At 43.4% G+C, this 17,485-nt stretch overlaps 1 protein-coding gene across 2 annotated transcripts in view; it reads right to left on the minus strand.

Annotated features, from left to right (window-relative positions):
- The window catches only part of LOC126354203 (cleavage and polyadenylation specificity factor subunit 5), a 92,565-nt gene that overhangs the window by 53,095 nt on the left and 21,985 nt on the right, over positions 1 to 17,485 (minus strand). For both annotated transcript variants that reach the window (XM_050003663.1, XM_050003672.1), the window contains exon 3: positions 7,265 to 7,328. In XM_050003663.1, the coding sequence (XP_049859620.1) occupies positions 7,265 to 7,328 (64 nt within the window). The remainder of the gene's footprint in view (positions 1 to 7,264; positions 7,329 to 17,485) is intronic.

Raw genomic sequence — 17,485 nt, forward strand, 5'->3', positions numbered from 1 at the left:
TCTAGCTTCTAGGAAATCATTATCAGTGAATCCACAGAACTAAGGATTCACGACAATTTGGTCAACAGACATGAGGGATACCAACTCAGTACAGCATGGAACCCTGCGATGACGGCAACCTGTCGGGAGCGCGCCCGTCAACGTCCTCCGCTGCGGAGGCAGACAGAATGCTTACACCGAGAACTGAGCGCGACTGCCTTGGAGAACCGCTATCCCCACCACCGTGTGCATGGTCCACCGTAGCCTCCCGCGGTCTAGTGGAGGGGGTGACCACGCACATAAATAGCCCGCTCTCCACAAATCTCGACACTTTGCCAGAAGATGGGTAGTATGAAACTTTCCAAAACGTCATGAGACATCAACGCTACCACCCGGCTGGAGACCCGAGAAACCTTCATCAACAGTTTATGGCGGGAAAGCCTACAGTCACATATCAACCACATATTTGCCCCTAGACAAATTCTGGAGGGGGAAAAAAAGGGGGGGCTGAACATATTTTTTTATAGATATGGATAGAGAGCAACTGTGTCAAGCTTTAGGTGAATGGGGTATAAACACACACACACACACACACACACACACACACACACACACACACTGATGAGGGTAGTAAGAACCAAAACGAAACACAAAATTGCATAAAAACTGGAGGAATGTTGTCCAATAGTTTGCAAATTAAACATTGAGTACAGCAAGGTGATGCACTGGCATGCCTCCTATTCAACCCCACCTTGGGGAAAGTGATTAGAGAAGCAGATATCCTTAATAGAAGAATGATATTTCATAAATTTGCGCAGATATTGGCTTATGCGGACAACATAAGACACAGTACCAAGAACTCAGAGCAATGGAAGATACATTCACCGCACTTGAAAAGGTGGGCAGAAATATTGAGCAGGAATCAAAATACTTAGCTGCTGGGAATGCGCACGGGAAGAACATGCCAACCAAAGTAATGAGGGGTAGTTATACCTTTGAAAAAGTATAATTTCAAGTCCTGGATTCAATTATAACCAGCTTGAAGGAGACCAATTGCAGCCAATAAAGCTTATTTTGCCTTAACAAAGCTTCTACCTACAAGCCTCCTGGATAAGACCACAAAACTAACCATGTATAAAACACTGATCACACCAGTGCTTACATATGCCTCTGAGACCCGAACTCTGACAGCAAAGGACATTGAATCGCTGGATGCATTCCAGAGAAGGATACCAAGGAGAATAATCAGACCAATTTGCGAAAGGGAAAGATGGAGGAGAAGATACAACCATGAGTTGTACAAAATCTTCAAAGACCAGCCGGTAAGAAGACATGTGAAATCATCTAGGCTGATATGTGCTGGACATGTGGTACAGATGAATGGTACAGAAACACCAAGAAAGATATACCAAGGAAAGTCAGGTTGACAGAGAAAGTGGTTGAGCAAAAAGCAGATGGAATGAGGGAGTGATAGTAAGAATTGGAAAACACTAGCAAGGGACCGGGATAAATGGAAGAAAATAGTTAAAGAGGCCAAGACTGATCGTAAGTTGTGGTGCCGCAGAAGAAGAAGATTGTGAAGAATATGATGTTAGGACCATTTTCCAAAACACTTAAAGAATTTCATGCTGATGCAAAAGTAAACAATTAATTTTCAAAAAGAAACCACATCATCATACATCTAATTTTAGCACCAAAAATTTATGATCTCTCCATTTAGGTAACAAAAGACAAACGTAAAATTTTGTTGTGAAATTACATTTTCATAAATGGTCATAGGTGTATGTATGTTCCAGTCGCAGCATTTCACAGGAAAATAATCTCTCAAACATAATAAACTGACAAATTCTGTGCACGGGAATCTGCCACAAAATTCAGAAAAACTGTGAAAAAACCATAGTTTCACACAGTTGATCGACACCATAGCTAATCACTCCTCAATACATTAGGGGTTCAGTGTGAACTTACTCCATTATATTTTTGAAATTCCTCTGAATTTTATAAAACCCCTTCGTAACTTGGTTTGTTACTGAATAGTTCATATCCTGTGAATAAACTATTTGTAAATGAAACTGATTGTTCAATTATTATTGTTGTCTTCAGTCAAAATACTTGTCTAATGCTGTTCTCCATGCTACTCTATACTGCGCAAGCTGCTTCATCTCAGCAACTACTGCAACATACATCCTTCTGTACCTGCTTGTTGCATTCATCTCTCTACAATTTTTACCCTCCCTCTTCTCTCTAGTACTAAACTTGCGATCCCTTGCCTCAGAATGTGTCCTACCTTATCTTCTAAGATAAGTCGTAGGGTCAGTATAGCATCGCCTGTTCCAACATTTCCCCGAGCTCGGCTTCCACCAATTTTTTTCATTCATCTGTAAAGAATTTGTGTTAGTATTTTGCAGCGGTGACTGGTTAAACTGACAGTTCAGTAACTTTCACACCTGTCCTCACTTGCATTCTTTATGATTGGAATTACTATATTATTCTTTAAGTCTGAAGGTATTTCACCAGTCTCATACATTTTGCTCACCAGATGGTAGAGTTTTGTAGTTTTGGCATGTAGTAAAACTAAATCAGATGATGCAGATGGAATTAGATTAGGAAATGAAACACTTAAAGTAGTAGATGTTTAGCTATTTGGGCAGCAGAATAACTGATGGTCAAAGTAGTGAGGACGTAAAAAGTAGACTGGCAATAGCAAGAAACGCATTTCTGAAGAGAAATTTGTTAATATCGAGTGCAGATTTAGCGTCAGGAAGACTCTTCTGGAAGTATTCACACACAGTGTAGCCATGTATGAAAGTGAAATGTGGACAAACAAATTAGACAAGAAGAGAATACAAGTTTTTGAAATGTGGTGCTACATAAGAATGCTGATGATTACATGGGTAGATCACATAACTAACTAGGAGATGCTGAATAGAACTGGGGAGAAGAAGTATTTGTGGCACAACTTGGCTAGGAGAAGGGATCAGATGGTAGTATACATTCTGAGGCATCAAGGGATCATAAACTTCATACTGAAGGGATGCGTGGAGGGTAAAAATCGTAGAGGGAGATTGGTTGGTTGGTTTAAAAGAGGGGGGAAGGGACCAAACTGCTAGGCCATCGGTCCCTTGTTCCGAATAAAACAATGAGACAAGGGTGAGAAAAAAACAAGACTGACAACACCAAACACTCAGAAAAGAAAAACCACAAGATCGGTGGAAGGGCAACAGACACTTAAATGGAAAAAAGGGGATAAGACAGAAACACGTAGAAGAGATTAAAATGACAAAACAGATAACCATGGCTAGCTGACCATGAGAATAAAAAGGAGAAGCCAGCCACTCTGCAACATATCGAAACAGAGGGACAAAGGACATGCGCTAAAATTTAGATCAAATAAAACCTACCGTCACGTATAAAACATAAAACTAAATTAGCTGATGAGGTGTTGACAGATAAAATTAGCAGCAACGAGTTCGGTAACCAAAAATTTCATTGCAGGGCTGTCAAAGTGGGACAGTGCGCCAGAACATGGGCCACTGTCAACTGGGCACCGCATTGACAATGAGACGAGTCCTCATGGCGCAGGAAGTAGCCGTGGGTCACCCAAGTGTGGCAAAGTGGAGCCGGCAGAGAAGCAGAGTCCCTGTCAGAGGCCTGCATGGAGGACTGCCACATATTCGTAGTCTCCTTAATGGCACGCAGTTTATTGTGTGTGTTGAGACTATGCCATTCCGTCTCCCAAAGCTGAAAAACCTGGTGATGTCAAAACGAACACAGACCAGTAAAAACGAACACAGACCAGTTATTGAAATTCCGATATCCATATGTGGTTTCTGTGTAGCCTGCCAGCATGTTCGTTGCCTGGGATTCTGACATGACCTGGAATCCAGACAAAAACCACTGAACGACTTGACCGTTCCAGGGCATAGTTGGACTCCTGGATGGTTGCTACCAAAGGATGACAACGTTAGCACTGGTCGATTGCTTGTAGGCTGCTCAAGGAATCAGTACACACAGGAAACTGAGTCCCCAGGGTATGAATGAATGTGTTCAAGAGCAAGAGATATAGCCACCGGCTCAGCAGTGAAAACACTGCAGCCATCTGGGAAGGAATGCTGTTCAATATGTCCTCCATGGACATATGCAAAGCCAGTGTGATCATCAGCCATCGGTGTAAACCACTTCGTGGGCTTGGTACGTGTCAAGAATGGAGATGAAGTGGCAGCAGAGAGCTGCAGCCTTAACTGAGTCCTTAGAGCCATGTGAAAGGTCCAGGCAAAGCCGCGGCCTAGGTATACACCATGGAGGCGTATGTGAAGGGACCTCAAGAATAGGTGGTAAAGGCAAGGACTCCAGTTTGGAAAGAAAGAATCAAGACACAAACTGCAAACTGGAAGCTGGAAGCCCTGACCTGGCCCGCAGATGCAGGAGATGAACCACCGTGGGTGGGAAAAGGAGATGGTAATTTGGATGCACAGGATAACCACGAATGTGTGCAACATAATTGGTGAGCTGTTGTGCACACCTGACCTGCAATGGAGGGATTCCAGATTTCACAAGGATGCTGGTCACCAGACAAGCTTCCGTCGAACGTCACAGTTGTGCACTGGGCTGAGTAAACGCAACGCTGAGGGTGCCGCTGAACCATCAACTACACTCCCATAGTGAAGGTGTGATTGAACAAGGGCTCTGTAGAGCTGCTGCAGCTTAGAGCGATCTGCATCGCATTTGGTGTTGCTCAGGCAGTGGAGGGCATTGAGGTGCTCCCAGCACTCCAGCTTAGGCTGATGAATGTGAGGAAGCCAAGTCAATCAAGTGTCAAAAACCAGTCCTAAGCATCAATCTGTGTCTACTACAGTGAGTATATCGTCATTACAGTAAAGTTCTGGTTCCAGATGAATGGTACGATGCCAACAGAAGTGCATAACACACAACTTTGCAGCCGAAAACTGGAAGCTGTGGGCTAGAGCCCATGACTGCACCTTATGGATGGTTCCCTGTAGGTGCCCCTCAATAACACCAGTACTGGTGGAGCAGAACGAAATGCAGAAGGCGTCTGCATACAGATAAAGTGGGATGGACAGCCCTACAGCTGCTGCTAGACTGTTAATGGTCACTAAAAATAGAGATATACTCAATACAGAACCCTGCAGGACCCCATTGTCCTGGATATGGGGTGAACTACGAGAGGCACCAACTTGGACATGGAAAGTACAAAGCGACAGGAAATTTCACCCCACTCGTATAATGTGCCAAGAATTGATGTCGCCATGTGGTGTCATATGCTTTCGTAAATCAAAAAAAGACGGCAACAAGGTGCTGGCGTCTGGAAAAGGCTGTTCGGATGGCAGACTCTAGGGACACAAGATTATCAGTGGCAGGGTGACCCAGGCAGGAGCCACCCTGGCATCGAGCCAATTGGCCATGTGACTCCAGGACACAACCCAACTGTCGACACACCATATGTTCCAGCAGCTTACAAAGAGCATTGGTGAGGCTGATGGGCCAATAGCTTTCCACATCAAGGGTTTTTATCAGGTGTGAGCACTGGTATAATGGTGCTCTCCAGCCAGAGATGGAAAGACGTCATCGCACCAGATCCAGTTTAAGATCACGAGAATATGTCGCTTGTAGTCAGACGAGAAATGTTTGATCATCCGACTGTGGATCCGATCGGGCCCAGGAGTTGTGCCAGGGCAATGTGCAAAGGCACTGAGAAGCTCCCACTCTGTAAATGGGGTGTTATGTGGTTCACTGTAGCGTGTAGTGAACGAGAGGACTTTGTAGAGTGCCCCTTGACTCTTCTAACCACCATCTGGTTTCTGTACAAATCGTAAATAGCCTTTCACACTCTGTATTTTACGTCTGCTACCTTCAGAATTTCATCAAAGAGTATTCAAGTCAACATTGTCAAAAGCTTTCTATAAGTCTACAAATGCTCGAAACACAGGTTTGCCTTTCCTTAAGCTATCTTTCAAGCCAAGTCTAGGGCAGACTGCCTTCATCTCCCTATTTCTACAGTACTGAAAACTGATCTTCCCCGAGGTCACTTCTACCAATTTTTCCATTCTTCTGTAAAAAATTCTTGTTAGTATTTTGCAACCATAACTTACTGAACTGATAGTTTGGTAATTTTCACACCTGTCAGCACCTGCTTTCTTTGGAATTGCAATTATTATATTCTTCTTGAAGTCTGAGTTTAGAAAAATGGTTTTGACATTACTTTTGTAATTCAAAATATGGATACCCAAAATGATGTAATATCTTATGCTTCCTGAAGAGCACTACTATCACAAATGTTGCAAGAGTGTCAATGGCATAACATGTTATCGATTGTGACTACGGGGCTTTCCAAAATAAAAAAAATTAAATTAAATAAAAAACTATGTCTGGTAGAGTTGACCACATATTCTGCAATTGACCCTATGCAGCTATTTAATCAAATTCTCAGATAAGAAATCAGGATAACAGAGATGTAGCCAAGCAAACAGGGACAAGTGTAGTAAAGCACTATCAAGTTTAAACTAATGACTGCTGGATGATAGAATCCATGACAACTTATGGACCAAGCACAACAGTGGTTTTCATGCAACCAGGACAATGTTATAATTTTCACAGGTCAGGAATAACAACAGACATAACCAAATATTTTCAAGGTGACTAGTAAAGTCATGCTTGCTCTATCAGATGCTGTCATAAAATGGTGTTATAAGAGCATAAGAATACCAATATACCTTCAGAATTGTAGTAAGTACATGACTAATAAAGAAAATTAGGTTCCTCAATTTCACGGCAATGAGAAGTGGCATCCTTGGTGCAGTGGTGGAATTAACGAAAAATACTAACTGGTGGGCAATCTCATTAAGCCCTTGACAAGGCATTCACCTTGTATCCTGTTTGCCTCAAAAAAATTACTTTTCATTAAGTACCAGCTGTGAATTAAATGTACAATTTAATCAATACATATTTCTTTTTCAAAATGTCATACTATTTTTGATATACAAATCGTTTTGCGTTCTCCAACGAAAAGTATACAACACTTTCTGCAATTGATTAATTTATGCACTCCACTACAATGGCGACTTTACTGGCTTCAATACAGAAGTACTTAGTCCACGATGGGGAAATGCTGTTTCAAAATTAAAAAAAAAAAGAACTTTGATAAATATCTTGCACACAGAAAACACCTCAACATCTGAAATTAACAAGAAAATCATTTAAACAACATAGTATCCCTTTCAGGTTTGGCATGAAATTTAACAGTATGCCGTATTTACTGGAATGTTACCTCTGTTAGAAGCCTCTTCAGACCTTCCACTTCATCTTCACCTGGGTTTAATTCTCCTCCTGGTCTGGAAACAAAGATAAAATCTTCAAAATATTTGGTAATACAGCAACAAGGAAAACTTATGTTTACTTAGATATCATTTTTCTGGTCATAACTCATCCATCCTTTGTGACAATTATACTCCTGGGCCCAGAACTAAAAAAAATTCAACGTCTCTTCTTTATGCGCTATTTCTGCTCATTCTCCAAGTCTACACTCTTCTCCCCCCTTAACATCAATTACTGCTTCAGTTTTACTAAACTTCACAGTCTTTTTTACCTTTCAGTCTGGATAAACAACATGTTACTTGCTGGAATCTGCGATAACTATCCCTGTACACACATTTATATACCCCTTTCCTCTCCTCTTCCATCCACTCTATGTTAAACCCTAATCCTAATAACAACACTGCGGTCATTTTTACACGCCTAGAAAAGAATGATTAGCTTCGTGTGACAACTATTGGCAGTACCAGTTATTGGTGGCTTGACATCACGAGCTGCGGCTCTAAAAAGTTCAGGATTTAAAGTCCAGTTTCCCTTTCCTTTCCACCATTTTATTACACACTGATTGGCTGGTTGGTTGGTTTAGAGGAGGAGAGGAGGGGGAAAAAGACCAAACTGCGAGGTCATCGGTCCCTTGATCCTGGTAAAATAATTACACAAGGGAAAGAAGAAAAGAGACGTTCAGCACAATAACAGGAGAATGGAAGAACGAAAGGAGGTCAACCAACACTACTGTGGACAAAACAGGAAAAAGAAAACCACACAGAGAAGCAAGCAACAGGTAGAAAGGAAAAAACAAGAGCGCAGATGACCGTGGCAGACCGACCACGAGAACAAAAGGAAAAGCCAGCCACTCTGTGACATTAAAACTTCTGGCCTAGGTTGGTTAGCTTAAAAGATGGGGAAAGAGACCAAACTACAAGGTCATCGGTCTCTTGTTCCTAATAAAATAATGCCAAAGTGTGAGAATAAAACAGACAAGACATGTAACACAAAACGGAAAGAAAGGAAAAACATCAAACACTAAAAGGAACAAAAGAGGGCAAGAAACCAACAGAGATGCAAGAAACACTTAGACGAGGGTAAAACAAGGAAGCAGATTACAGGGGCTGGCCGACCATGAACATAAAAAAGAAAAGCTAGTCACCCTGCAACACATTACAACCTCCGCCCTAAAAGCACTAGGGTGTAGGGCACAGAAAAACAAAGGACATGCTCTAAAACTCAGATCAAATGATAAAACCCACCCTCATGGATGAAACGAAAAACCAAATCAGCCGAAGAGGCATTGTCTGCTAAAATCAATGATAATGAGACCGGCAACCAAAGATGAAGTCGCAGGGGAGCAAATGAAGGACAGAGCGGAAGAATATGGGCCACTGTCAACCTGGTGCCGCACCGACACTCAGGTGGGTCTTCACGGCCCAGGAGGTATGCAAGGGTCGCCCAGGCATGGCCAATGCAAAGCCGGCAGAGAACCACGGGGTCCCAGTGAGAGGTCCTCATCGAGGACTTCACGCATTCGTGGTCCCCTTAATGGCTCTTAGTTTGTTGATCATACTAATATTTGGCAATTTCGTCTCCCTAAGCTGAAAAACCTTGCTGAGTAATAACAAAAGCAGGTCAGTTGCAGGGATGCCTATCTCCTGAAGTGGTTTCCGTGTAGCCTGCTTGGCCACACTGTCAGTCAATTTCCGAGGATTCTAACATGACCAGGGGTCCAGACGAACACCACTGAACGACTGGACCATTCCATGACAGAAATGGACTCCTGGATGGACGATACCAAAGGGCGACGAGGGTAGCATTGGTCAATCGTTTTCAGGCTGTTCAAGGAGTCAGTACATAAAAGGGCATGAACGGAGATACTGAAGTGCACGAGAAATGGCCATCAGCTCTGCAGTTAATACACTGCAGCCATCGGGTAAGGAATGTTATTCAATAGGGCCACCGTGAACGTAGTCGAAGCCTACGCGACCACCAACCATTGAGCCGTTGGGGTAAACCACTTCAAAGCACCGGGACATGTCAAGAATAGAGAGAAAGTAACAGTGGAGAGCCAAGTGGTTAGCGTAGTCCTTAGGGCTATGTGGCAGCCGAGGTATACACCATGGAAGCTTAAGTGAATGGAGCGCAAGTAGAGGTGGTAAAGGGAAGGAATCCAGTTCGGAGAGAAAGGACCGCACGCGAACCGCTATCATTAGCCCTGATCTGGGACACCGATGTGGGAGATGGACTGCCATGGGTGGAAAAGGAGACGGTAATTCGGATACTCAGGACAACTACGAATGTGTGCTGCGTAACTGGCGAACAGTTGTGCATATCTGATCTGTAATGGAGGGACACCAGCCTCTACCAGTACGCTTGTCACCGGACTCGTCCAAAAAGCTCCTGTAGCTAGTCCAACCCCACAGTGCTGCACAGGTTCAAGTAAATGCAACGCTGAGGGCGCTGCCAAACCATAGGTCACACTCCCATAGTCAATTCGGGATTGGACAAGGGCTCTGTAGAGCCGCAGCAGTGTAGACTGATCTGCATCCCAATTGGTGTTGCTCAGGCAATGGAGGGCATTGAGGTATGCTTAAGCTGACCACAATGAGGAAACAAAGTCAATCGAGTATCAAAAACCAGTCCACAGAATCGATATGTCTCCACTACAGTGAGTGGATCATCATGAAGGTAAAATTGTAAGTCCGGATGAATGGTACAACACCAACAGGAGTGCATGACATGACTTTACAGCTGAAATCTGGAGGCTGTGGGTTAGAGCCCATGACTGCACCTTGTGGATAGCTCAAATGGATCTGAGCACTATGCGACTTAACTTCTGAGGTCATCAGTCATCTAGAACTTAGAACTAATTAAACTTAACTAACCTAAGACATCACACACACCCATGCCCGAGGCAGGATTCGAATCTGCGACCGTAGCGGTCGCTCGGTTCCAGACTGTAGCGCCTAGAACCGCACGGCCACTCCGGCTGGCTGTGGATAGCTCCCTGTAAGCGATGCCCAGCAACACCAGTACTGGTGGAGCAGTACAAAATGCAGAAGTCGTCTGCATACAGAGAAGGTGATTCGGAGGGCCAGACGGCTTGCTGCTAGACTGTTAATGGCCACTAAAACTAGACACACACTCAATACAGTGCCCTGCAGGACTCCATTCTCCTGAATATGGATGTAACTATGGGAGACACCAACTTGGACACAGAAAGTATGGAGTGACAGAAGTTTTGGATCAAAATCGGGAGCGGGCCACAGATACCACACTCTTAAGATATGATGTCGCCAGGTCGTAAATAAAAAAAGACGGCAACTAGGTGTTGGCACCAGGAAAAGGCTGTTCGGATGGCAGACTCAAGGGACACAAGATTATCAGTGGTAGAGGGACCCTGGCATAAGCCGCACTGACAAGGAGCCAGCAGGCCACGTGACTCCAGGACCCAACCCAATCGCCGACAACCGTATGTTTCAGCAGCTTACGAAGAATATTGGTGAGGCTGATGAGATGATAGCTATGCAAATCAAGTGGGTTTTTACTGGGTTTAAGTGTCGGAATTATGGTGCTCTCCCGCCATTGCGATGGAGATGCCACTGCACCAGATCCCATTGAAGATAACAAGGAGATGTCGCTTTGCAATCACATGAGAGATGTTTTGGATCTGATCTGGCCCAGCAGGAGCAGTGTCGGGGCATGTGAAGCTCTCACTCTGTAGATGGGGCGTTATAGGATTCACTATGGCATGTAGTGAACGAGATGATTTTCCCTTCCAGCCGTCGTATGAGAGTGTGAAACATGGGGGGGGGGGGGGGGGGGGGCGGCGATTCGCCGACACAGAGGCTCAAGCACAGTGTTCAGCAATGTTCTCGGCAATCGCAATTGCGTCAGTAGATAACACGCCATCGATGTTAACACCAGGAACACCTGTTGGGGTCTGGTACCCGAAAACACGTTTGATCCTTGCCCAGACTTTGGAAGGTGACTTTTGGCACCCCATGGTTGAGACATATCTCTCCCAACATCCCTCATTTGATGAGTTGGCAAACGCGGACACACAGCCGTTTAAAGTCTATGAGGTGCTCCAGGCAAGGGTGCAGCTGTAGAGCTCGCCGACACTCCTGAATTGCTTCAGAAACTTCTTGAGACCACCAAGGCACTGTCTTTCGCCAGGGGCACCCTAAAGAGCGAGGGATTGCTGTAGTCACCTGCTCAACCATCACATCCAGGTGCCTGTGTGTGGGAGATTCTACGGTGACAGCAGAGGTGAAAGTTTCCCAGTCCGCCTTGTTTAAACCCCATCTAGGCATGCATCTGTGTGCCTGACACCAAGGCAGAGACAGGAAGATGGGGAAGTGGTCACTACCACACAGAGGTCGGGTTATGGACGTTAAAATCTCACAGAAGTGGGAAAGCTTTAGGGAGTTGATCAATCAGTGCAGTTAATACATTCAGCAGTACTGCACCATCTGGAGGAAGATTAACACTGCAGACAGTTATTTCCTGTGTCATTATTCAGACAGCCACAGCTTCAAAAGGGGTTTGAAGGGGCACAGTTTTACTACAAACTGAGTTTAGGACATACACGCAAACTCCATCTGACACTTTATTACAGTCGCTATGGTTCCTGTAATATACCTTATAGCCTCAGAGTGCATGGGTCCGCATTGCCGGGAACCAGGTTTCCTGGAGGGCAATGCAGAAAGCAGGTGTAAAGTGTAACAGTTGCCGTAGCTCAGCCAGCTGGTGGAAAAAACCGCCGCAATCCCACTGGAGGATGACGTCATTGAGAGACTGGGAAGGCATGGAACATTCAATGAGGCTGTTTATGCTTCAGTATCACCTGCTGCCACAGTCTTATTGCCTGAGGAGTCTATATCCTTTGTGTCTGAGGGTCGAGCGAGACCTGGGTCCTCAGTGGGCTCCAGAATCTCCACCTAATCCGCAGACACAGAGCTTGTAGGTAGAGGTGGTGTGGGTGCCACCTCAATTCCCTTGGTCTTGGGGGATCTTCTTTTTAGAGTTCTCTTGCTGCTCCTTGGGTTTCCCTGGCTGGGAGGACAACACTGATTCAATATCTGGTACTGATAATGAGTGTGAAGCCCTATTGACCAGCTGCTTTTGGGTACTTCAGCCACTGGCAGGTGTCATCTTTCCCACTAGCAGAAAGCTGGAAAGGGAGTGACCCAAGGGACCCCTTCCCAGCGAGAGGATCCGAAGAAGACTTCTGCTTCTCCAGCACAGAAGTGTGGACTGATATCCCCGACAGTTGGGTGAGTGTTGCTACCAAAGTAGATGCTGCGGGAGCAACAGGGAGGGAAGTGCCCTCACCATCAAGGGGGGCGGTGTAGTCTTACGGTTCTGAGACTTGACTGGGTTTGGCGAAGCTGATGGGGCTAGAACTGTTGTAGCGGCAGCGTAAGACGATGTCATGTGTACAGGGATGTAAGAATTCAAATTTCGTCTTAGCCACAGTGTAGGTCAGTCAGTCCAGGGTTTTTTACTCAATGGTTTCCCTTTCTTTCTGGAGACTCCTGCAGTCAGGCGAGCAAAGCGAATGGTGCTCTCTGCAGTTGACACAGATGGGAGGTGGGGCACATGGAGTGTTGGGATGTGATGGGCATCCACAATCTTGACATGAGATGCTGGAAGTACAGTGGTAAGACATATGGCCAAACTTTCAGCATTTAAAGCATTAAATTGGGGGAGAGATATAGGGCTTTACATCACAGCAGTAGACCATCACCGCGACTATCTCGGATAACGTATCACCCTGTAAGGCCAAGATGAAGGCACCAGTGGCAACCTGATTATCCCTCAGACCCGGATGGGCACGCTGTATGACATGTACACCTTTGCTGCTCTAAATTGGCACGCCGCTCATCGTAAGACTGCAAAAGAAGGTCCCAGTGTTATATGATATCCTGAATAATATTTAAGCTCTTATACGTTGTAATGGTTACAGAAACACACCCAGCTTGTCACAAGTGAATAATGCTCATGAATGGGCAGAGGATAAAGACTGACGGAGATCTCATTTTGGACACGCACTCCACCTCCCTAAACTTTTCCTCTAAAGGTCCGCAAAAAACTTAGGATTCATGAACATGAAAGATTCCCCATCAACTCTTGTAATACAAGGTACCGTGGCGAATAAGCTTCACTGCTATCCTTGGCCTGGCATGAACAATTTGGGGTTGTACTTCTGTGCATTGAAGTGATGCTTAGAGACTGCTGGTATTTGACCAACAAGAGATGATGTACTACACTTCATCACGTGTCATCTGCCCTGATGCCACCTACTCCAACCACGGTCCCTCCTGACAGGCGCCACCCAGCTGCAGTAAATGGGTACATGGCGGCCCCACCACAATGGACTGGCTACCGTGCTGGATATCAGATAGAAAACGATACTTCACAGTTGGTAGAAAAATACACACCCAGGAGGGTGACCTCCCAACAGTTTGAGAATGAGCAGAAGTGCAGATCCACATTGATGAAGGATGCGATAGGTCTCGGCGCATGATGGGGACAATGCATCATGTAAGGCATCCTTCCCCAAATGGCTTGCTCTTCGGGAAAATTTTGAGTAATGGAGGTCAAACCCTACAGGGGACCATCACATAAAGGCCGAAATGTGTGGGACTTCTTTTGGTTGCCTCTTACGACAGGCAAGAATACCTCGGGCCTATTCTAGCCCCCAGGCCCACAGGGGGGATTACACACTGTCGAAACAAAGTGTGTGCGCCTGATAATGAAGTTGTCTCTGTCAATAATACTGCAAATAATCCATTCTGAGGCAAAGCAAGAAAGAATATGTTAGGGAATAATGGACCTCAGGGAGCTACCAAATTCTATGTTGCTATTCCAGCTGGTTTCTAAGCCTATCATTTCACATAATATATAATATAAATGGACTCTGCAGCATTCATTCACACTACTTATTTCATCATGCTTATAATCTTACATTGTGAAATCAACCAAGGGTTAACTGTACGCAAGATTATTCTGTGTTACAATGCTCTGTCATTACTTTACTGCCCTGTAATCATTTGGAAGACTACTAATTCACATATCATTAGCAGAACAGCTATGAAACCACAATGACTTTTTATTTACGACAAATGCTTTGCCACGAAGCCATAATGACTATTTATCAGAGATAGCTTAATAGTTACAGTACAGTATTCTGGTAGAATGTAAATAATTTACAACTAAAGGTGATCACTCTCAACAAGCACACACAGAACTGAAAGAAAACCCGTCAGCTTTCGGAATAAATCTTTTGTCAATGCAGAGCACACAGTAAGGGTACTGGTGGAGGGAGGGAGGGAGGGGGAGGGGTGTGTGTGACACCAATTTCCTGTTCTAGTTACACCACTGACTGACTCGTTGAGAATATTTCAATCTCAATGTTGACTACATATTTGTGATAGTAAGGTTTATTTACCATCTGGCCAGCCTCACTTTATAATTATAATTATAATAATAATAATAATAATTATTATTATTATTATAAATAAATAAGGCCACTGTACAGGATCAAAGAATTAGTAAAACTTTAGTAGGTATGTCAACTAAATGACCATGTACAGCAGCATTTGATGTATTTGCCAAACAGAGAGTGTTTGATAGAAATTTTGATTAACAGCAGACTTGACGAGATTGTCGACACTGTTGATGTTTCGCTGCATGTTTAGTGAAGAAGAATTTGTTACAATTTATCTCACTGGATTGTTAATTTTGACAACTATGGAAACACAGCGATCAGGCATGAAATGAAACAGGATTGGCAATTATCAAAATGGTAGAGGCACTCTTTTCCCAGCCACATAGTATACAGGAATAGGTTAAAAAGAAAATGTTATACACAGCATACAAGGGTGAATGCAATAAAATAATAAAAAATCGAAGCTCTACAGTTCTTAAGACTATTTCCCACATTGTGGTATTTTAATGCATGGCCATTAATGAACAAGTAGAAAATAAATTTTGCATACTTGGGTCTTCTTTTTGTATTGTGAGGATGACGAAATTCAATAAAAAATTGACTGTCCATTCAGAAAAAGTTAATGTAAACAACAGATTCTGAGTAAATTATTTTCTTTAGCAGGTTTTTATTGGTCTATTTCTATCTCAATTTTGACTGCTCCCTGGACCAGTGTCTTGTTTTCTTTTTCTTCTAAATACATAGGGCTACATTCATGGCAAAAAATGCTTTGTCTACATTGTCAGCCATTCCCACTGTTGTGGAAGTACTTCATGACATAAATAGCATCTGGGTCACTCCACGGGAAATCAATTGAACCTTGACAATTTAGTCTTTTGTAATATTATTTGTTTTATTTTGTCAAAATAAGACAAATTCCAAAATTACAGCCTTTTTGGAGATTTCTTTTCACGTTATTTTTTTTTTAAAGTTTCTTGAACTGTGCGATTTTTGAAACTTTAAAATTGCCATACCTCAAAAAGTATCTGATGTACAAATCTGACATTTATACCATTTCCTTCAGTTTATTACGGGTTTTAAAAATGTGCTGCTGGGCCAAATTCAGTAAAATGCTAAATTTTCCTAAACCAAAACTTGTTCATAAAATTACTGTTGAAATTGAATTACTACTTATGTAAACTTAACTTTAGGATTTTAAAACTGCACTAAAGTATATACACAGGGTGTATATGCGGACAAGGAAAAAAATTCCCAGGTTCCCGGTTAAAAATACACTTTCTCCCAGGTGAAAATACATATTTTTTCCCTGTTAAGTGACAGTATATTTTCCAAATGTCTGCTTGTGTGTGTGTGTGTGTGTGTGTGTGTGTGTGTGTGTGTGTGTGTGTGTGTGTGTGTGTGTGTGCGCGCACCAGAGAGCTAGTGTACACCTGTCCTTTCTCCCCCTAAGGTAAGTCTTTCCGCTCCCGGGATTGGAATGACTCCTTACCCTCTCCCTACTTTCCCTCTCCTTCCCTCTATCCTGAAGAAGCAACCGTTGGTTGTGAAAGCTAGAATTGTGTGTGTATGTTTGTGTGTCTTATCAACCCGCCAGCGCTTTTGTTTGGTAAGTCACATTATATTAAAAACAAAGATTCCAAGACTTACCAAGCGGGAAAGCGCCGGTAGATAGGCACAATGAATAAAACACACAGACAGAATTTGAGCTTTCGCAACCGGCGCCTGCTTCGTCAGGAAAGAGGGAAGGAAAAGAAAAGATGAAACGATGTGGGTTTTAAGGGAGAGGGTAAGGAGCCATTCCAATCCCGGGAGCGGAAAGACTTACCTTAGGGGGAAAAAAGGATAAGTATATACTCGCACGCACGCGCGCGCGCACACACACACACACACACACACACACACACACACACACACACACACACACACACAGTATTTTGGTAGAAATGAACTGTGGAGATAAAGTTAGCAAAGCACTGGTAAGGGAAAGAGGACCAGGTTTTTGTTTGCACGTGTAACAAGTGCTCAGGAGATAAAGTGCCAGAAAAGAACCAATGTCATGATTTAAAAATGTTTGATTAGGCAATAAAATGCTGAAAGGCATATGTTGGAATATGACAAATACCAATAACAACAAACTGTGGAACATTGTACTTCTACAAGGTACTGACGTTTGTGCCACTTTGTCACAAGACAATGTTAATACACAAGGTCTATCCAGAAAGTATATTACCTTTTTGCCTGCAGCAATAATGGGTGGGGCTAGCGTGGTCATATCATTGTCTTAGGATTTGTCCATTCAATCAGCATCCAGCTATGCTAGTGTGACGTTCACGTTTTTTTCTGTCATCTAATAAAAGTTTTGATTGTATGCCACAACTGAAAATCCCACAAGTTGTGAAATGTGGTAGGAATCAGGTTTTTATTGGCAAAACCCATAAACTGATGGAAATTTTCAGCAATTGTATAAGGTGCATGGAAACAATGTAATCACTGAAGGTGGAGTGCAACAATGGTACATTAGGTTTAAAAGTGGCTGAACTAATGTTCACAATGAAGAAGGAAGTAGATGATCAAGCATTGTGACTGATGAATTGGTAAAAAAGTCAATAAGAAGATTCAAGAAAACTGCGGAATGTTAAATCTTAATGACGGAGCTCTTGTTTAGTTTTCCAAAAAATTTCATGAATTTTGATGCAGCAAATCATTGCACAGAAGCTATGTTATTTCAAA

The sequence above is a fragment of the Schistocerca gregaria genome, chromosome 1, assembly GCF_023897955.1.
Source record: "Schistocerca gregaria isolate iqSchGreg1 chromosome 1, iqSchGreg1.2, whole genome shotgun sequence".
In the NCBI taxonomy this organism is placed as follows: domain Eukaryota; kingdom Metazoa; phylum Arthropoda; class Insecta; order Orthoptera; family Acrididae; genus Schistocerca; species Schistocerca gregaria.